Source organism: Solanum verrucosum, unplaced genomic scaffold (assembly GCF_900185275.1).
Source record: "Solanum verrucosum unplaced genomic scaffold, falcon-dt-bn FXZP01000273.1, whole genome shotgun sequence".
In the NCBI taxonomy this organism is placed as follows: domain Eukaryota; kingdom Viridiplantae; phylum Streptophyta; class Magnoliopsida; order Solanales; family Solanaceae; genus Solanum; species Solanum verrucosum.
This window is the reverse complement of record NW_026020163.1, coordinates 891949-912556: the sequence shown is the minus strand read 5'-3', so window position 1 is coordinate 912556 and position 20608 is coordinate 891949. Positions and strand designations below refer to the sequence as shown.

Here is a 20608-nt window from a genome sequence, read left to right as displayed (position 1 = left end):
AAACAAATATCAAACCTGTACGAAAATCCTTGTTTGGAGTTGAGCGGCAAATACAAACTGAATTTGCCTCAAATTGCCAAAAAGTAAAATAAAACCAAATTTTTAATGGCGCCGTTTACAATTAAAACCTTTTTTTTTGGCGGGTAAGAGTATTAAATCAAAATTTTCATAAAAGGGTATTTTAGTCTTTTCATCTCCCGATCTCCTAGGGTTTTTCCGTACTCAGTTTCCTTATAAACCCCTCAAATTTTATATTTTTTCGGCTACGACTCTTTTATTTTTTGTCCGTTCATCATTATCTTCTCTATCATTCTCGCAGCCTCTGTTTTTTTTCTTCATGTCGGTTTATCTGTATCCTCTTAGTTTCAGTTTTTATTAAGCTGAACTTCAATTTATTGAGTTTTTTGTTCATTGTGTGTATTGAAGTTGAGCTTGTTAGTTGAGGTGGAGGAAGTTTTTTTTGATTGTTTCTGCTAATTTGGGGATAAAAAGTGTTTATTCAGCTGGTTTTTGCTGTTTTGTTATCTGGGTCGTGCTTAAGTTTTGGTGAAAATACTTGTTTGTAAGTTGTGATCGTTGAGCAGTGGTTGATCAAGGTGTTTTTTCTTCATTTTCCTTGAGTTATAGCTGATGTAGAAGAAGTTTCTCTGGGTTTTTTTTCTGTTAATTTGGGGATAAACGTTTTTTATTCAGCTGTTTTTTCCATTTTGTCATCTGGGTTGTGCTTAGTTTCTGGTAAAAAAACACTTGGTTGTGAGTTGTGATCGTTGAACAGTGGTTAATCAAGGTGTTGTTTTCTTCGATTTTCGTTTATTATTAGCAGAAGTAGAAGAAGTTTCTTCGATTTTTTTCTGCTAATTTGGGGATAAACGTTCTTTATTCAGCTGTTTTTTTTTTCATTTTATCATTTGGGTCTAGTAAATTTGAGCTGTGATTGTTGAGAAGTGGTTAATCCAAAGGTGGATACAAGTGATAAAGTGAGTTATTATGCCATATCCTTTTGTCATTTGATCATATTTTTCACCATTTATTTGTTGATTAGTGTTTGATTTGAATTTGTTATCTATGGTATTTTTAGGTTCAAGAAACTGGAGAGATGATTGGGCAAAATCAAACCCCAGACAGGGTCTCATCAGAGATCAATCAAAAAACTTGTGTTGATTGTGGAACCACAAAAACTCCTCTGTGGAGAGGTGGACCTGCTGGACCTAAGGTCAGTAATTTGGTCTTATTTTGCTTGTCAATTTCGATTGTGTTGTTTGTTTTGTTTCATCTTATATGGTAGTGTTTAATTGAGCTTGAAATGGTATTTTGACTTGTTTAATTGTTATATGAATAGTTAAACAACGGTTATTGTCGAAAATTAGTTGAGTTGTATTCTTGAAAGTTGTATATGTAGAAGGATTACTTACTGTGGAATTGTGTTAGATAATTATGACATGTCCAATCAAAGAAAGTTTCATAATTAGAAATGTATGCTTGTCATTTTTGATATGTTGTGCACTACTTTTGGATGATCGAATATGCCCTTAGTGTCTTTTTTGAAGAGTTTGAGCAATATGGTTTGGTCTTAGTGGCTTAACTAAGATTTAAAATATATAGAATTGAACCTACAAAGAAGCCAATGGTGGTTCAATATCTTTTATATACATAGTGTAATTTTTTGATGAAGGTGGTTTGGATATAGTACCTAGCGTCGCTCTTTTAGGTCTATAATCCCAATTTGGCTTGTAAATGTGTTTAGGTTTGAGATTGTGATTGTACCAAAATGATCTTTTACTTTGTGAGTTACGGCTTACGACACATTTTATTATAGGGTGTCTATAATTTCACTCAAAAAATATTGAATCTAATGATTTGATCATGATGGCGAATGCAGTCATTGTGTAATGCATGTGGAATAAGGAGCAGGAAGAAGAGAAGAGCTCTTCTGGGATTGAACAAAGATGACAAGAAATCAAAGAAATCTTTGAATAAGAGTGTTGTTAACTATCATCATCAGAACCAGAGTAGCAATAGCAGTAGCAGTACAAGCAGCAGCGGAGAAAGTACGAATAATGTAATAGTGAAGAACGAATGCATTCCATATAAGAAGCGATTACTGCATTTTGATCGAGAAGTTGGTTTGCAAAGACCAAGATCAAACTCTACACACAGAAGAAAGTTAGGTGAAGAAGAACAAGCAGCATTCTTGTTGATGGCTCTTTCATGTGGTTCTGTTTATGCTTAGTAGAGGAAGAAAATGTTGTACTTATTGTTGTGTTTGTAGTACCTTTTTCGGGTCGGTAGAGTAGAGGGGATAAGTGTAAGAGTAGAATCTAGAATGATAAGAAAAAGAGCTAAATCAATTTGAGAGCTCATAAGAATGTAGACTTGAGGATTGTGTTGTAGTTTAAACTCAATTAATTTTATTTCAATCTAAGTTGAGTTCATTGACTTCGTGTGATTTATAAGTTATGTGTTTGAGTTGTGTTTGTATTAGATAGTTTGTCTATGTCACAATTTTTGAATTTTGTTTGTCGGATGTTTTGTGTATCGAACTATCGTGAGAGTTAATTGTGTATGCAACTCATTTGATCAATGTGTTGGGACAAGGAATGTTAATCTTTTGAAAAAGATGACCTTTTAGTTAGAGGAAGAAAAATAAACTAAAAAGGGAAATGCTTGTACTTAGTGGAGTTGTGGTAGTACATTTTTTGTTTGGTAGAGTGACAAGATAGGTGTTGAATAAAATGATTAATCTAAGTTTTATTACCTACCTCAAGTACAACTTTTGCTCTCTTTATATTAAAAGACATTTTGATTTTGAGTTCGTCAAATATTGTTTATACACGTGTAGATCAATGTAATATCGATTTGTGTTTGAATATAAGAGAGTGACAATTAAAATATGAAACTCATGAAAATATGATAATTCAAATAGGAAACATCTAACAATTGAGATATGAGCAATTTAATATCGATCTATGTTTGAATATAAGAGAGAAAATATGAAACTCATGAAAATATGATAATTCAGATAGGAAACATCTAACAATTGAGATATAAAACTTGTGAAATAAATAATAGATTTTATATATATTTTTACTCATTATTATTATTATCAGACAACAGACCAATACATGTGAATCATATAGTCAAATTTGTCTTATTTTTGTTGGATGTATTCATCACGTGGTTAAGCAAGCAACGGTAGAAGCATCTTCTTTTTCATGATTGAGGATTATTTTGTGAACATACTTTTCTTATTTTTTTAGAAAAAGAGACTCTAATCATATTTAAATATCAAATGTTATTATATGTGTTATAACAATCCGTAACTATAAAAGAATAGTATAATTTTCTTTGATACATAAATATTCGAAAAGTAATGATTTCAGTTGAACTCACCAAACTTAATAACTAAGGAAATTCTAGATACTTATGCTAGCAATTAAAACTCAAATCTGAACACTAAAATCAATCCAGAAATAAGAGAAAAAATCAAAATTATTCTAATTAAGAGTGCAAATATTTGCTCAAAACCGGAATCCAACGTCTAAAAATTAGCTTAAGTGAATAAAAGACGGAGTTTCATTGGTTCACTGAAGCTATAATTTTCAGTTGTGAACAAAAAACGGAGTTTCATTGGTTCACTGAAGCTATAATTTTCAGTTGAGAAGCTGGTAATTAGCTTTAGTGAACGAAAAACGGAGTTTCTTCACATCTTACATTGGAAAATTTCCTAATGCATCCTCATTGTCGTCACCAAACTCATCATATGCAACCGGTTCAACACTTTCTTGTTGTTGCTGGTACAAAAAAGTTAATCCGAATTAGTAAAACGTGGGAGTTATGAACTCAAGCAAGTTGGGGGCGGTTATATGAATCCTCATTGACGGTATTGCACCACTAAACCTCATCTTAGACAAGTATTATAAAAATAACGAATAGATAAGAGTACGAAAACAACAACATACTTAGTGTAATCCTACATGTGGGGTCTGGGGAAGGTAGAGTGTAAGCAAACCTTACCCCTACCTTGCAAGGTAAACAAGTTGTTTCTGATAGACTCTCGGTTCAAGGAAAAGCGTATCAAAGCAGATACTATAGAAAAATAAGAGTACGAGGACTAAAATACTCCGAGATAACATAGGAACTAGTATTGCAGCGATGTAAAGATAACAAATTAAGACCAACCTGCTCGAGAAAGGCGCTCATGAGGTCCTCTTGATCAAATGGCTCAGGAAAAGTGGTACTCTGATAGCTTGAACTAGGATATCTTTCAGCGTTAACATGTGGACGAGGCATAGGATTAACATGTCCAATTTCTTGCCCGCTATAGAGAACTGCTTCTGCGATGGGACTATTACTATTTACGTTCTGTCCACTCTGCCCCATTGACAGAATTCCGTGGCGTATACTAGAATGATAAGACGTATCAAAGATTGATCCAACATTATGCTGATACAGCTCGTTGAAAATATCATCAGAGTTAACATCTTCCTTAGTTGTTGACATTGCTGAATTACCACTCATAGGAAAGCTGCTTCCTGTCAACGATATGTTCTGATTCAATGAGCAATCTATCGCTGAAGATGATGCTCGGGGAACCTGATTGTACATACTATCTCGTGCATTGTGAACAAGACCATTCTGTGATAGGAACTTATTGGATTCTCTTAGCATATTGTGAGCTTGTAACTGTGGTTGAGAAATCCGTCCTACTGGCATGTTCATTCCCAAGTAGGACGGATTTTGTTCCACGGCTGTTGGGATTCCATAAAGCAAGTTAACTTGCTTAGTACGATCGTTCATCTGTTGCTGACCTTGATATCTCAACATGGGATTTTCATAGCTAAAGTAGTTTCTCTGGTCTGCTAACGGAACAAACATCGGAGAATTTGTTGCAGGCCTACCCCATGTGGCAAGATTTTGAGCAGGAAATTGACTAATAGGTGCAAGAGCATGAAGACGGTTAGACATTATCCCAATGGTTGGTTCCGAGTGTCCCATGATAGCATTATTCGGTTCACTCTGATACTTCCGTAGAAGCAGTCTGTGTTTCTGCAGCAAATGGTTGCCACTAAGTAAGTATTTCAATCAATCAATCGACCACGCCTCTAACAAGTACTCAATCAACCGATCAATCAACTAAACAATGTCGCCTATATGGATCATTTGGTTTCATTGTGTTATATTCTAGTTATTTTCACCATTGTTTCAACCTACTAACTAGTGACTACATGTTGCAAGATACATGAAATCATTCACCAAAAAAAGGTTTCGTAAACATGATATATATATATACTACATTCTTGAAATGGGGAAAATGTACCTGAAGATGGCTAGCAACATGTTCTCTTTTTAGCCCCAGAACATTCATCAGTTCCAGAATTTTCTTGGGAACTGCCTCTGTATGCGTAGATAGAGTTAAGACAATAAGGAATACACAGAAGATAATATTGACTGTTGATTAGTTGTATAGTAGACATGTTTTCGATAGATCCATCATTTCCACACAATTTTCTAGTATTGTAACAAAGAGACAGAAGCATGGAATTTAGGTACGAATCACACTACTGAAATGAGGTCTCTAAACCGAACACATTAAAAGAATAGGAAGAAGAGAGAAGACATAAGACAAGACGGCAACTTGGTTATAATAACGATAACTCAGCTGATAAGAACTCTGTCTATATCATGTGTGAAGTTGACAGATTTCTATCCACTTCTCGCGATAGAAACTAACCAAACTTTCCTTGGTGAGTATATAGTAAATTCCTGTTTAAAACAACAAGGCACAGTAAATAGAGAAAGATACATGTAAATGCATAAACGAAACACAAAACATGAAAACAAGACTACACATTAGGGGTAGTGTATGATTTTTATGAAACTTCTGATGCAAGATAACCAGACAATCGAAAAAACATAGAATTACATCAACAAAGTTAAATTTTTGTAAAAATATCCAAAAGAAAGGTGAAGTGGTTCATACTGTCCATTCCAAGAAAGTTGACAGCATCTACAAACTTTCTATGAAGTTCTGCTGACCAAGTCGTACGTGCCTTCTTCAATGTGGTCGTATCACTCCTTTCTTCTGTTTCATATTCCTCCGCCTTTCTTTTCCATGAGCTTTTCAACCCCCCTTCATTAGTTACACACGAATACTCAACTTCTTTCGGTTGTTCAACATTTCCTGATTGATTCAATATCTTGCACTTCCACTCGTCCTTATTTTGTCGAACAATGTGTTGCCAAATGTTCTGTAGTGACTCCATGCTCACCGGTTTGATAAGACAATAATGTGCACCATGAATCAAACATTTCATAACTACACTTCGACTATCATCTGCAGACATCACTACCCAAACACAAATAGTACAAAAGATCAGCATTTCTAAACTTAGGAACGAACGATTAGTTAGTTTGTATTACATGAAACAGGATACTCACTTACAACAGGCAGGTCCATCTCCAGAGCAATATGCTCAAGAAGTTCAAAACCATCCATGTCTGGCATGTGGACATCGATTATAACCAAGTGAAAGTAGTTTTTGTTTTCGCGTAGCAATGACAATGCATCCTCTGATCGATTACACGTGGTGACTGGAAGAATCCATTGAATTAAAACCAATTGTGAGGAAGACAAAAGAAGTAAGAAAAAATGTTCTATTCAGGATCAATTCTCTGCATAACCATTTTCGAAATCACCTAAAGAACTTCTACTCCATTCCATTTTATGTCGCGACTCGCGAGGTTCAGAATAAGAGGATCAAGTCTACTTAATATCAGATTCAGAGATAGAATCTTCAAGTTTCTGAAACAAAATTTACATATTTAGAAACTACAGAAAAAGTATTATAATTCGAAACATATATGAAAACCAAATTGGTCAAAAGAAGAAACTCTTCAACTCTCCGAATAGTAACAATACCACATAAAGTAGAACAAAAGGGATACTTTTTTAATGGTAAAACTCCTTTCTAGTGAGCTTCCTCATATTATCGGTCTCAAACCTTGAAAAAGTACATTAGATTGCGCGATTCACAACTAGCCTAAAATTGGTTAATTTCGAATGAATCCTACTTGATATGCTTTTCCTTGAGTGGAGTGTTACCAAAAACAACCTCTCTACCCCCAAGGTAAGAGTAAGGTCTACGTACACGCTACCTTATTAGACTTCACTAGTATGATTACAGTGAATATGTTATTGTTGTACAATGAATCCTACTTGATATGTTTTTCCTTGAGTCGAGTTTTACTAGAAACAACCTATTTACCTTCCAAGGTAAGAGTAAGGTCTACGTACACTCTACCTTCACCAGACTCCACTTATGTGATTACACTGAATATGTTATCGTTGTACAATGAATCCTACAATTTACTAGTTTGAGATTTCTTGCCCTTCAATGGCTTATACTAGGGGAGGAGCTAGAAGCCTGGCTTCCACCTTATAACTTTTGTATTTCTATTAAATAACTCCACTAAATATATACACATATTAAATTAGAATGAAGTTATTAACACTTAAAATCATTAACATTCTAACGTCAAAACTCATAAATTTCAAATCTTGACTCTGCCTAGACAACATATTTCCCCAAAAGAACTCAAAACTCAAAAAAAAAAAAAAACTTGAACTTAATAAAAATATTGCATGAAAATAGTTGAGCAAAATATTGAATACCTTCATAGTGACACTTCTTAAGCATTTGTTCCAAATTGTTTAAATAAAACGTATCATCATCCACCACTAGCAAACGGAACGTCGGAAACTCGCCGGAAAACTCGCCGGAGTTCAAACATGCACCGGAGGTAGACATGAGATTCTTTCTTCTTCTTCTTCAATTTTTAATTATCAAGAAACAAATAGAAATATATAATACATGAGGAGCAAAAAAAGAACTTTCTTTTGGTGCATGGACTAAATTTGAATCTTCTTGCTTGCTCGACTAAATTTGAATTTGCGCGCAAAAATATAGTTTTTCCTCCGAATAAACTATTACATCATTAGGGTTTGAACCTGATATCTCTGATTTATGTAATATACAAATTATTTTTTTTAGTTACTTCTATTTTGGGAGTTAGTTGTTATTTAGGGTTTTATTATAATATTTTTAAAATAAACTTTACGGATTTTAAATTTATTGAAAAGTGCTACTCATGAAGAGTTTTAGGGGTCGTTTGGTTTGAAAATGAGTTATGATGGGATAAGTTATGTTGGGATAAGTTATGTTGGGATTAGTTATGATGGGATAAGTTGTGTTGGGATTATTTTTTATTGAGTGTTTGGTTTGTTGTATTCAAAATAATAAATTTTAAGAACAATTTATTTGTTTACAAAAATGCCCTTCATTAATGTAAAAAGTGATATAACAAAAGGGTTGAAAGAGACATTTTTGTCATTTACCTATTTTATCCCGGGATAAGTTATCCCGGGATTACTATACCACCCAAGGAGAGGGATAACTTATCCCGGTACTAATTATTAATCCTGGGATAAGTTATCCCGAACTTGCCAACCAAACAACAAAATAAGCGGTACTATAATTTAATCCCGGGACTATTTGTTATTATACCTCACACCAAACGAGCCCTTAGTGTTAGTAGAACTCTTTTTTCGGATTGGTTAAATATATTCTATTCATTGATTAATTTACAATATGTTAAGTTTTAACTTTTAAGGGATTATTTAATAGTTCGTCAATCAAATATGGTATAAATTTAATTCTACTTATTCCACCTTATTCCATGTATCAAATAGTCCCTTAATGTCTAGTTTTATTTTATTTTAATGCATTTTTGATATATTGTTTTTTTTTTTTGACTATGTAATAAGTGGTTTTCTTTTAGTAGTACAAGTTATTCTCTGCGTTTTTTCGAGAGTTAAACTGTCTAAGTTATCTGAAAATATGCGTATTGAATCTTCAATTTTTTTGAAATGAAATTTATATATTTGTAAAGTATGTAAAAATTACTATAAGTCACAATAATTAATAATTCAAAATAGTTAAAAATATATAAAAAATTTACGATGAAAGATAGAATTTGAATATTCAGAAAAGTGTATAAACTAAGATGGAGGAAGTATCATCAGTATATACTTTTAATTAATAATCTTCAATTCAACTAGTAAGGTAAGTCAATATTCTAAACTCTTATTTATGGTTACAATACAAAAATTATATGTATAAAATTATAAAGTTTAATAAAATAACATTTTTATTCTTACTATTTGGACATCCCGATTAGTTTATGTATAAGCATTGAAGTTTCGAAAATAGATTGTTATAAACATGGAAAATAAATTTATGTAAAATATAAGTTTTAATATAACTGTAAGTTAATGACAACATGGTAATTGTTTAGCTAATTAATACTACCTAATTACTATTTACTAGTTGATAAATTGGATGAAGCTGTGAAAGATTAAAGTAGTTAAATCTAGATTTCACCTTCTGTCTAATTTATGGCAGGGCTTATTTATTTGTAATTGATAAATATTTAAATTTTAATTATTTTGATTAATATTTGAAAACAAAATAGACAACTCCTATTAATAACTACTTATCACATCAATCACCATTATCAACTATGACTAGAAACAATCGCTATCATCAACCGCCGCCTTTAGCTACGATTACTACCATTACCATCTAATACAATTATTAACCTCCGTCATCAACAATGACATACGATTTTAAGTATCCCCTTTGTTCTAATTTATGTGTTACCTTTCAAATGTTATATTTTTTTTAAAAAAAATCGTTGACTCGAATTTTTTTAATATAACTTCAATTAAATTGTCAATTATTGTGACTTCTAATACTGTTTAGATAATTTTCGAAAAAAAATTCATGTCTGAATTCATATTATGACTATTGAACTAATCACGATAGGATGGAAAAAATAAGTGCTCTCGTTGAGAGTCGAACTCAAGACCTCCCGCTTACTAAACGGGTGCTCTAACCAACTGAGCTACGAGAGCTCTGTGTCATGTGTTTTTCTTTATATTATCATATTAAAGATCAAGTATATGATAAATCCCAAAATGTTTCATAATTTATTAGTGTTACTTGAAGGGATTAAGAAACCACACTTGTTAGTTCCTTATTTTAATGGATAAATAGGTTCCAAAATTTACTCATATACTTATTTTTAAAAATCTTCCAAACTCGATTGAAACAATCTCTTAAACTCCATAAAGATAGGGGTAAGATTTCCATATACACCATAATTTCACTTATGAGATTACACTAATTATATAATTGTTTGTTATTGTCGTAGTTGTCGTCTTTATTAGATTAATTTTTGCATCCAAGTTATAGATATTCACTATATGTAATTTGATTTATTGTATCTAATAGTCATGGTCTTCTTCCTTTTCTTGAACTACTTGTTATACTTTTTGTTGAGTCGAAACTTTATTGAAAATAACTATAATATATATATATTGTTCTCTCCAGATCCCTCTTATATGATTATAGTGGATATATGTTACATTATTATTGTTGGTAATAATCAAGGTGAAGATTGCATTTACTTTATGTTGCATTATACGTGTTTAGTTTAATTTACATGCGTTCATTTCGTAGAAAAAAAGATTAAAGTAATTAAAGTAATAAGAAAAGGGAGTTTGAATTTTAAATAGTAATATTTGGATTTCAACTTGAAAGTTCATTTTAATGAGCAAATTAATTATTTGGTACATAAACATAGAATTATGATTTGCTTCTAAGGGAACTATGATGAATTCTTTTTAATAATTAATTGTTCTTATTCTAACACATGTATTTCATTACAACATCAAGTCAACATATTTAATAGTAGCACTGTATTATACATTAGATTATGGAAAATATGACCTCACACGAGCGCCAAAAAAAAAAAAAGTTCAGAGTACAAAACATGTCGTATTTATGTAGAATTCGAGGAAGAGTTACACTTTAAAAGATGTAAAGTAGACAATATATCATAATACAAATATCAATGATTGCTTTCACGACTCGAATTTAAAAAATAATATGAATTCTAATACATATACATGATTTTGATCATTTTGTCAAACCCATAACTCATAAGTTAAACCTATCATATCATCTTTATTCATGAATCTCAAAAAAAAAAAAAAAAAGCTCCCACAAAAGGAAGCATACTCCAAAGTGAATACTTAACATCACATTGTAAGCCGAAAAATAAAATCTTAACATCACATTGTAAGCCGAAAAATAAAATCTTTTATTTGTTTTTATCTTTATAAATTAATAGTCGACAAAGTTATTCGATATTCATACTAGTAAGAAGTATTTCTTTCATTTCAACTTATTCAATCTACTTTTCTTTATACTTGATTTAAAAAAGAGTGACTTTTTTTCTCTTTTAGCAACTCGTTAATTCAAACTTTCTACATACATGTTTAAAATTACAAAATTAGAAGACATTTTAACACACTTAACATATCTTAACTTCAACACCATAAAATTAAACAAATCTTTTGTATTTTTTTGAACTCCACGTTAAATCAAAATAGATCAAATAAATTAAGGTCTCGAGGTGCACACAATCTGACTCGACACCACTAATGTCCAAACTTGCTCACCAAGGTTCCATATTTTCCAACAAAATATACACATCATGATGAGTCAAATTGACACAATTATGTCCTGTCAAGTGGTGTGATGGTTATTTCGTAATTAAATCCCAAATTCAAGCCTTAATTCATAACTCAAAATTCTATATAAATTTGCAACACTTGTTACCGGTGATAATTTGGAGGCTCTTTCTACTAATTTTCTCCTCCCATTTCCACGAAACTTCGCGAAGAATTTCCAAATTTCTCATTAGGGTTTTCAAAAATTTATTATAAAGTTTTGATCTTTGAGAAATTTTAGTATTTGGGAATGCAATTTCTTGAACATTTTCTAAAGATTTAAGCTTTAATTTTGTTGAATTTTTTGAAAAAAATTTGGGATAATTTGATGGATTCTGATTCGTGGATTCGTCTTTCTACTTCTTCACGACGTCACCAATCTCGATCAGGTTAGTGTTATCTCACTTAACTTTCCATTTTCAGTTTTGGTTAATTTTTCATATTTGGGGGTGGGGGTTAGGGGAAGGGGAAATGAGGGGGGAAATTATTAAGTGGAGAATCGAACACTCATCGATAAGGTGAAAGTTTGGATTTTTATTAACTGAGCTACTAAGATTGGTATGAGGGTCAGTTTATCTAATTTTTTTTAGATAATATATGTGTAGATAACATTTGAACATAGAAAGTCTTTTTTAGTGTGTGTGTCGGGGGGGGGGGGGGGGGGGAGAATTAGTTTGTGAGCTGTGGTTAAGAAAATGAAAGAATGTAAAAGGAAACTTTACATTTCTGGGAAAAAAAGGGAACTTTACATTTGGAATACTGGGTTTTAGTTTATGGTGTTAGGGGTTTAGCAGTAAGGTGAAAGTTTGGATTTTATTTAACTGAGCTACTAAGATTGCCTGTTGGGCTAGTGTGTGGGTTGATTTTATCTAATATTTTAGATAATATGTGTAGATACTGGATAGCATTGGAAAATAGTAATTTTCTGTGGGGTTAGGGGGATTGGATGGAGGAATTAGTTTGTGAGCTGAGGTTGAGAAAATGAAAGAATGTGAATGGGAACTTATTTTCTGGGGAAAAAAAGGAAAACTTGACATTTGCAATCCTGGGTTTTAGTTTATGGTGTTAAGGGTTTAGTATTTTCTTCTCTTTTGGCTTACTCAGTGTTCTTTCCTTGAAAAAATAAAGGGGTAGAGTATGAGGTCCAAGAAAATCATTTTCAGTTTGAATTACTTAGAATCAACAACAAACAGCAACAACATACCTAGTGTAAGATCACAAGTGGGGTTTAGGGAGGGTAGTGTGTACGTAGTCCTTACTACTGGTAAATTAGAATTGAATAGTTTATTGTAAATATGCTTAAAGATTATTTAACATGAAAATAGTAAGAGAGTGTTTTCTTTGAATGAAGAAATAGTTTGTGAGATGAGGTCAAGTGGAACTATGTTTTTCTAGAAAAATGAATGTATCAAAGAGGAGACTTCACATTTGCATTTCTGGGTTTTTGTTTCATATGGAGTTCAGTTAATATATTGTGTACTTCCCTTTTTTCGCTTGCCGAACAGCTGGTTCAGAGTATGAGGTTCATGCGTCTTATTTTTGGTGGATTTGGGTATTAATTGTTGATTTCATTTAATTCATAGTTTTCTATAAGTATCTTTAAGATGTTCAAGACGATAATAGTACTAGTTTGCTCCCAAATAATATTAAAGGTGCCATCTTTCTTGTGACAGAAGGAGTTTTTGTGAGTTGAGGTGATATCCAATATGTTTACCCGATTAAAAAGAAAAAAGACAAAGGAATTACATTTGTACTGCTTGGTTTTGTGTTTTCTCTTTGTGGTTTGTTTGAATTGTCACAAAGGATTATTTATGGTTTTTGTGATTGAAGTTGGGTTGTATTGTGCAGACTTCTATAATATAATAGAAGAGTATGAGGGTGAAGAGGAGTCAAGGCCGGAGTTCCTGTGCCCTTTTTGTGGCGAGGATTTTGATGTTGTTGGCCTTTGCTGTCATATTGATGAAGAACATGCTATTGAGGCTAAGAATGGGGTATAGTATATGCACAGCTCTTTATTTATTTCTTCTTTATTTTTCCTTTTAATCGAGCAATCATATTGGCATTGAGACATAGCTGAATTCATTGACTGGGCTATCATCTGAAAAGTTTTTTACACCTAAGACTGTCTTATATGCAGGAAAATGTTGAAGTTGGACTTTATTAATCTTCTAACTTCTATGCTGCATTTCTGTTTCTTGAAGAAGCGTTGTTTAATGGTTTATCTTATTTTTTCCATGTTTCCTGTGCTTGTAGGAGAGGGGGGGGATGTTAGGAAGATTCCCATGGCATTATGATAATACATACATATTGTCAATGATAGATGTTGCCTTCGACTTTTTGAAATGAGATCCTTTTCAATTTAGTGTGTATATAGTAGAGGCTTTGAACTTTTCAATTCAAAGCTTCAGGATAGTAGTTCCTTATTTCTAAAGGAAAAGAAGAAGAAGATAGCTTCTTGTTCTGTTGCCTTGTATATTAATTGTGGAGAGTATTAAGCTGTAAATGCTTTATTTGAGCATTAAGTGCATCAATACTACATGCTTACATCATAGTAGGTTTTCCTCCTGCTCTGGTTATTGCAATTAATATCCCAGTCAATGTTTAATTTTCCCAGAACTGTCTATAGTCTCAGTTCTTTTTTCTGGTTATTCAACGGTGGAGGTCGGTAACTCGACTAATCTAGCGCCAGCGGATACCAGCAACCTCCCACCTTTTCTTTTCCTCCTTTGAAACCATGTAATCTGCCTCATAGTTTTCATTGGGAAAAGGAAATGTTTAGGCTCTCGAGTGCTTTGGCTCATTTTTGGAGTTCTCTGATTCATGGCCATAGTTAAGGATAGGAAAGGTTTGAAATGGAGGTCTTTAACCTAGTGGAGAGGATCCTCCCACCTCCTACCCTAAGGTTGAGTATTCGAGTCACCAAGGGAGCAAAGTGGGAAAGGACCACTATTGAGTATTGACTCTTGAGCAGGGAGTTTGGGGGGTGGGCATACCATATTAAAAGAAAGAAAGTCAACTGTGACTTAATAGTCACTATCTCATTCCAAATAGACTTGAGAAGTACAACCTGAGGTGGTGCTTGGGCCAGCTTTGCTAGAAAACGTACACAGGAATATTAAGTTTTTTTCCTTCTTACCTTATGAGCTATAATCTCACTTTGTGTTTGTGGTAACACTCTGGTGTTAGAACTCCACCGCTCAAAAGAAATAGAAGTATAAACAGGAAAATCTGGGGAGTAGGGAAGCAATCTGATAATGAAAAGCTAGCCATATCATTCAGGGTATTGAGAGCAATTATCTTAACTTTGCCCATGTCCCAACACGACTTATCCTTGATTCCTTCCATGGCAATTGTTTCCGACTTCTTAGGTGCAAATAGAAAAAGATCATCACAAGTATGATTATTATTTTGTCTCTCGATATATGTTTACAGATGTATTATTTATGTCTAAATGCTTCAAGCTTGAGTTGCATATGTAGCTAGTGCCTGTGGCACTTCTCCTATTAAATAAATGTCAGTGAAAATATCTGGTTTATATGTCTGTGTTATCCGTTGACTTAGACAACACATATGTACATGCAGATATGCCCCGTTTGTGCTAAAAGGGTTGGAACGAATTTGGTTGGCCATATTACGCAGCAACATGGAAATATTCTGAAGGTATCCTTCTGGTGCTTTTTCTTTGTTTGCTCAACTGGGATTTGAATATGAAGCCTTTTCTGTGTTCAGAAGCTCTTGCCAGAACTATAAAGCATCTCTCTTCTGTCTGCTTTTAGTGCTAGACTCCATATAGTTATTATATTTCATTGACTGTGTAACAGGTTCAGCGCAAGAGACGATTTCGAAGGGGTGGACCTAATTCAACTCTTTCTATTATAAGAAAAGAGCTGAGAGAAGGAAGTCTACAATCCATTCTCAGGGGATCCTCCCACTTGGTTTCTTCCACCAGTGCAGATCCTGATCCCTTGTTATCTTCATTCATTAGCAGCTCAGCTTCGGTTGATGAACCTTCTGAAGTTCAACCTCTGTCTTCGATTGATGAGGCTTTAGCAGCATGCTCAACGCAAGAAAGCGCTGTTGAGAACTTGTCTGACAGGTATGTCAGCGTTTTATTACACTTCTATTATGTCTCCTTTTATCATTGCCTTTGATGCTGGGAAGTGGGAAGTGGATGAGGAAGTAGGGGTAAAAGAGGGAATGGAGTCCCAGCTGATGTAGTGCTTCTAATCGTACATGAGCGACCCTATTTCGGCTTCTTTCTTTTGTTTCTTTGTCCTTAAGTCATTGGGTTCCTTTTCTCAATGTTTTCGTAATGTTTAATTGCCTGTTTCATTGCTTAGCTGAGTTGCACATAAGTTTTCATTCTCTTTGTGGTATTTGGAACATATTTTTACTACTTAATGTGAAGTCAATTTTTAAGCTGCCATATTTTGATGTAATTTGGGACAAAAGTATATCCCTCTGTATGTTTATGATCCTTTTCCATTTTACCTGCTGTAGTCTCATTTTCCAATAATCATAGATACTGCAGTTGGAGACTTGCCAATGTTTAGAGAAGATATTAGTCTCAAGTTTCGTGTGTTCATCATTGTATAGTGTGCTAAATAGAATTGACACTCTTTAGACAAGGCATTGGTGATGAGTGGCATGCTCAGCAGATTCATAGGTCAATAACTTGTCGGATTTGAAATTGAACTGTTTCAATTATGTGTCTTACCATTCATGTTTGATGGCATGTTCTGGACCACAAGATTCAAAATATATTTTGGTACATTAAACACATCTTTAGTTTCAAACCAACAACAACAACAAACCCAGTGTAGTCCCATAAGCGGGAGTGTATGCGGACCTTACCCCTACCTCGAGGAGGTAGAGAGGCTATTTTCGGAAGAACCCTCGATTCGATTAATGAGCATCAGAGCAGGTAAAAGAAAAATACAAAAAGTAAAGAGGACATAAAAAAGAATAGGGAAAACATAACATAGCATTCAGATCTCAAGATTTAAAAATCTTCCTCTCTTTAACTCTGCGCCAGTCATACTAAGACAGAAAAAACGAATCGAAGGTGAGTACATGATATGCCTTAAAGGGAAAGATCCAGGTTTATCCTTTAGGCAACTTGTTCTTATATGGCTCTTTTGTGGACTTCAAATTTTCACTTTGGTCCTTTTCCTATTCACATGTCTGACATTATTAATCTTGAACTTGATGTTATTTTATTGAAACAGAAATATTCTGCCAACTCCACTATCTGAAGAAGACCAAGTAGAGAAGGCAAGGAAATGTGAGTTTGTGCAAGGGCTTCTGCTATCGACTTTCCTTGAAGATGACGACTTCTAATTTAACCAAGAGGATTTGCAATGTAGTAACTATTATATTATGTAACCTGCAATGTTGTAGCTCTGTGAAAGAAAGAGATACTGCTGCCAAATCTGTAGTAGTTATTAGGCCAATTGGAACTTATGGAGTCCTACTGTATGTAGTTCTATCTATATATGTATGTATATAATAATGAGTACCCTTTACTTTCCCTGTTGGACACTATGCAATATATTTCTAATTTAACCGCGTAAAGACGCAGTTGTGATTCACATTTAGTAGGGTAGGGAGGCCGTTTCTGATATAAGAAACTATGTGATTATTAAATACTACTTGTAAGGAGAAGAGATGAGGATAGTCCCTTGCTTCTCCAAAGTGCGACAACATCGACCTCCATACCTTCTTATCAAAGATCATGTTCTTATTTTTTTAATTTTTTTTGATAACCAAGAAATCCATCAGTGACTTGTTCTTTGGATCAATCACAACCTTCTAAACTTGGTGGATAATGGGCCCGCCCCTCTACCCTTCTCCACTTAAATACTGGGCTTTGCTTTGCATGATGTGGGGCTTGAACTAGGGGTGTGCACTATTTGGATTAAACTGAAAAATCAAACCGAATTCTAATTTGGATTGGTTTTTGGATTTTTGGTTTGGTTTCAGATTTAGAAAAATGAAAACCGAAAAACCAAAAAAAAAATGATTTTTATATATATATATATATATATATATATATATATATATATATATATATAATGTTTAGAATTAAGTTGGAGTTAATCACTTTTTGTCCCCTTTTAGTTATTTTCATTATGATTTAGTTTTTTTTTTTTATGTTTGGACATCTATAATTGATATACTTTAAGTATTGTGTTTTACGTTTTACTTGTGATTTATATTAAAAAGTATATTTAAGAAATTCAATAATATATATATATATATATATATAAAAAAAAAAAAAATTTGCAAATATAACTTTGTTATATTTATAATTATTGACATAACCGATTAACCGAACCGAAAAAATCCAAACCAAAAAGAGAAAAACCAACCCAAATCAAATTTATTTTGGTTTGGATTGGGTTACACTTCTTCAGAACCAAAAACCGAAAAAACCCAAACCGAAAAGTACAAAACCAAATAAAAAAACCGAATGCACACCCCTAGCTTGAACCTGAGACCTAAGCCACAAATCCTCCACCTTTTGCCACTTGAGCTAGGCCTTGGGGCAAGATCATATTCTTATTTGATTGATATTGTGTCATGTCTCATCTAATAACCTCCCTAATTCTTCTTTGGCTGTCTTATGCATCTTGAGAGTACAATTTATGACCACATATAGTCAAATATCACATGAGTAAAGAAGAATCCAAATCTTCAACTACTAAATAATTTGATTTTCATGTCAAATATCACATGGTAATGTGAACATACAGTGAAATAAATTTCAACATCTTAAACACTACAAATAAAGCTCAAGTTCATGCATTTGCATTTCATCAACAACTTTTATTAGTAAACATCTAAACAAAAAAGAAAAGAAAAAAAGAATGGGTGTAATCACTTGTGAAACAAATACTATTTCCTCAATTCCACCAGCAAAATTGTTTAAAGCTTCTGTTCTTGATGCTGACATTCTAATCCCTAAAATCCTTCCACAAGCCATCAAGAATGTTGAAATCCTCCATGGTGATGGTGGTGTTGGCACTATCAAGTTGATCACCTTCGGCGACGGTAAAATAAATAAATATATGTACATATATATAAGTTCGTATCGATTTTCTTAAATGAATAGTTGGTGTAGTAATAGTATTTTGCATTTTACTGACTTAAGATCTTGAATTCGCGTGAAAAATGAGTTGGACTTGGTTTTTGTTAAATTTTGACTAAAAGAATGTCAATTGTTGATCATTAAGAATACAAAAGAAAGAATTTTATTCTCTAGACAAAATAGAGACACGTTATCCACCAAGGATAGTGATGAGATGTATAAGATCCCTTCCTCCTCAATCAGAGACCTCATGCGTTACATGAACTCCAAAGCGAGTACCAGACATGTTACCTATGTCTTTAATTCTTTTCTCACCTATCTTGATAAAATAATAATTGTTGTGTTATTTTTTTAGGTAGCCAATTCAAGAATATGAAGCAAAGGGTTGATGGAGTTGACAAAGAGAACTACACATACAACTACACAATCATTGAAGGAGATGCTTTAATGGATGTTCTTGAATCAATTTCTTATAAAATTAAAATTGAACCATATGAAAATGGAGGGTCAATTTGCAAGAACACTAGCACTTATCACACTAAGGGTGATGTTCAAATCAAAGAAGAGGACATTAAGGCTGGCAAAGAGAAGGCAATTGGACTATTCAAGGCTATTGAGGCTTACCTCCTAGCAAATCCTGATGCTTATTAATTTATGTAGTTAGAGGCGGATCTGGTGCGGGTTCAGTTGGTTCATATGCAAACTATTTTATTTTTACCTAAATTGCGTATTCAAAGATGGATCTAGTGCGGATTTCAATGAGTTAATTTGAAAACTACTGATTTTGACCTGAATTGCGTTCTCAAAGTTAAGATTCACTTAATTTGAACCTACTTAATTTAGATCTTGCATTCGCCTCTGATTGTCAAAAAGTAAAAAGAGTGTATTTTCATTGGTGTCTTTTAATTTCTTGTATTGTGTGGTGGTCAATTTTTATCTTTTTTTGTTGTTGTTTACTTGAAATTTGCCAAGGAATAAAACTCATGTTTGTTGTCTATGAACAAGTATTGGCTGATTATTTTTTATTTTCTACTTCTTAATATCAATAAGACTAATGAATTTCCAATGATAATAATCATAATATTCAGAAGACAAAGAATAGTTCAATAAAAAATTTAAGTTATATATATATTAATGATTGTAAAATAATAATTATATTATTAGAGTAATTTCACTTATATTTGAGAGATTTATAGGGGAGCCACCTTTGTCTAAGGAGGTATCAAAAGTCATTCTTTTTATCAAAAAATTATACTACTATATATGTCAAAAAGTCATTCTTTTAACTTTTAAATTTTTTAGTTTTTTTAATAAAACTTTTGACTTCGTCACTATATTTACTCAACCTCTAAGGAAAATGTCCACATGTTTAGTTGAAAAAACATTATTGTTTGTGACACACATTCAAGATCCGTCACTAGAAGTCATGGTGGAATAATAAGTATTCATTCATCTTTAATTAAACGTCTGAGTATATAGACGTCTTTGATATGTAACACTTTTAGTTACCCTTAAAATGAAACCTTCCAACGCAAATTTAAATTAATCAAGCCCTAAAACAGATACATATAAGACATATTCAAGAATCAAGATCATATATATATATATACTTTTATATATTTTGTTATATCTTCGACACGTCTCCTCACGTGCAAGCCTAATTCTTGTTTCATGGCCAAGCATGTAGATTTCGTGTTTTTTCGAACACTTTTTAAGTCAACATTTTGCTTGTGTTGAGAGAATGATGAATGTTGATGTTAGTTCATATCATCAAAAGATTATAAGCCATCAATTTTCCAAGAATGACTATTCTTTTCATTTTGTGTTTGGACAAAACCAAACAAGTGTACATTCAGAAAGGCATATGAAATTCCATCATATTC

At 32.9% G+C, this 20608-nt stretch overlaps 4 protein-coding genes and 1 non-coding gene across 6 annotated transcripts in view; 3 read left to right on the top strand and 2 right to left on the bottom strand.

The window, feature by feature from the left end:
* The window catches only part of LOC125828564 (GATA transcription factor 15-like), a 43646-nt gene extending 41258 nt beyond the window's left edge, over window positions 1-2388 (top strand). Inside the window, exons 1-3 of one of the 2 annotated variants that reach the window (XM_049507872.1) lie at window positions 922-977; window positions 1079-1213; window positions 1880-2388. In XM_049507872.1, coding sequence (XP_049363829.1) covers window positions 1097-1213; window positions 1880-2230 — 468 coding nt within the window. In that variant the 5' untranslated portion in view covers window positions 922-977; window positions 1079-1096 and the 3' untranslated portion in view covers window positions 2231-2388. Of the gene's footprint in view, window positions 1-921; window positions 978-1078; window positions 1214-1879 lie in introns of those variants that run through there. The other variant, XM_049507873.1, reaches the window with a different exon arrangement.
* A 1319-nt stretch (window positions 2389-3707) lies between these two features.
* On the bottom strand, window positions 3708-7808 carry LOC125828446 (two-component response regulator ARR2-like). The gene is made up of 6 exons (XM_049507734.1): window positions 7673-7808; window positions 6439-6591; window positions 5981-6346; window positions 5318-5394; window positions 4180-5046; window positions 3708-3791 (listed from the first exon to the last, which is right to left on the bottom strand). The coding sequence occupies exons 1-6, from the start codon at window positions 7806-7808 to the stop codon at window positions 3708-3710; spliced, it is 1683 nt and encodes a 560-aa protein (XP_049363691.1).
* A 2091-nt stretch (window positions 7809-9899) lies between these two features.
* TRNAT-AGU (transfer RNA threonine (anticodon AGU)) lies at window positions 9900-9973 on the bottom strand. Its single transcript has one exon. It is a non-coding gene; the product is annotated as a tRNA-Thr (tRNA).
* A 1769-nt stretch (window positions 9974-11742) lies between these two features.
* Window positions 11743-17163, top strand: LOC125828563 (protein DEHYDRATION-INDUCED 19 homolog 4-like). The gene is made up of 5 exons (XM_049507870.1): window positions 11743-12024; window positions 13484-13626; window positions 15218-15295; window positions 15457-15731; window positions 16864-17163. The coding sequence occupies exons 1-5, from the start codon at window positions 11964-11966 to the stop codon at window positions 16973-16975; spliced, it is 669 nt and encodes a 222-aa protein (XP_049363827.1). The 5' UTR covers window positions 11743-11963; the 3' UTR covers window positions 16976-17163.
* Window positions 17164-18504: 1341 nt separating this feature from the next.
* On the top strand, window positions 18505-19376 carry LOC125828565 (major allergen Pru ar 1-like). The gene is made up of 2 exons (XM_049507874.1): window positions 18505-18688; window positions 19081-19376. The coding sequence occupies exons 1-2, from the start codon at window positions 18505-18507 to the stop codon at window positions 19374-19376; spliced, it is 480 nt and encodes a 159-aa protein (XP_049363831.1).
* The last annotated feature ends 1232 nt before the right edge of the window (window positions 19377-20608 follow it).

Bases quoted from the DNA above. Each gene is read 5' to 3' on its own strand.
- LOC125828446 (XM_049507734.1), bottom strand. From the start codon at position 7,808: ATGTCTACCTCCGGTGCATGTTTGAACTCCGGCGAGTTTTCCGGCGAG. The intron at 6,347-6,438 runs GTGAGTATCCTG...GTGTTTGGGTAG, and splicing joins GATGGACCTGCCTGTTGTAA to TGATGTCTGCAGATGATAGT. The intron at 3,792-4,179 runs GTTGGTCTTAAT...TTTTTGTACCAG, and splicing joins TGAGCGCCTTTCTCGAGCAG to CAACAACAAGAAAGTGTTGA.
- LOC125828563 (XM_049507870.1), top strand. From the start codon at position 11,964: ATGGATTCTGATTCGTGGATTCGTCTTTCTACTTCTTCACGACGTCAC. The intron at 12,025-13,483 runs GTTAGTGTTATC...TGTATTGTGCAG, and splicing joins ACGTCACCAATCTCGATCAG to ACTTCTATAATATAATAGAA. The intron at 15,296-15,456 runs GTATCCTTCTGG...ACTGTGTAACAG, and splicing joins AACATGGAAATATTCTGAAG to GTTCAGCGCAAGAGACGATT.
- LOC125828565 (XM_049507874.1), top strand. From the start codon at position 18,505: ATGGGTGTAATCACTTGTGAAACAAATACTATTTCCTCAATTCCACCA. The intron at 18,689-19,080 runs GTAAAATAAATA...TTATTTTTTTAG, and splicing joins GTTGATCACCTTCGGCGACG to GTAGCCAATTCAAGAATATG.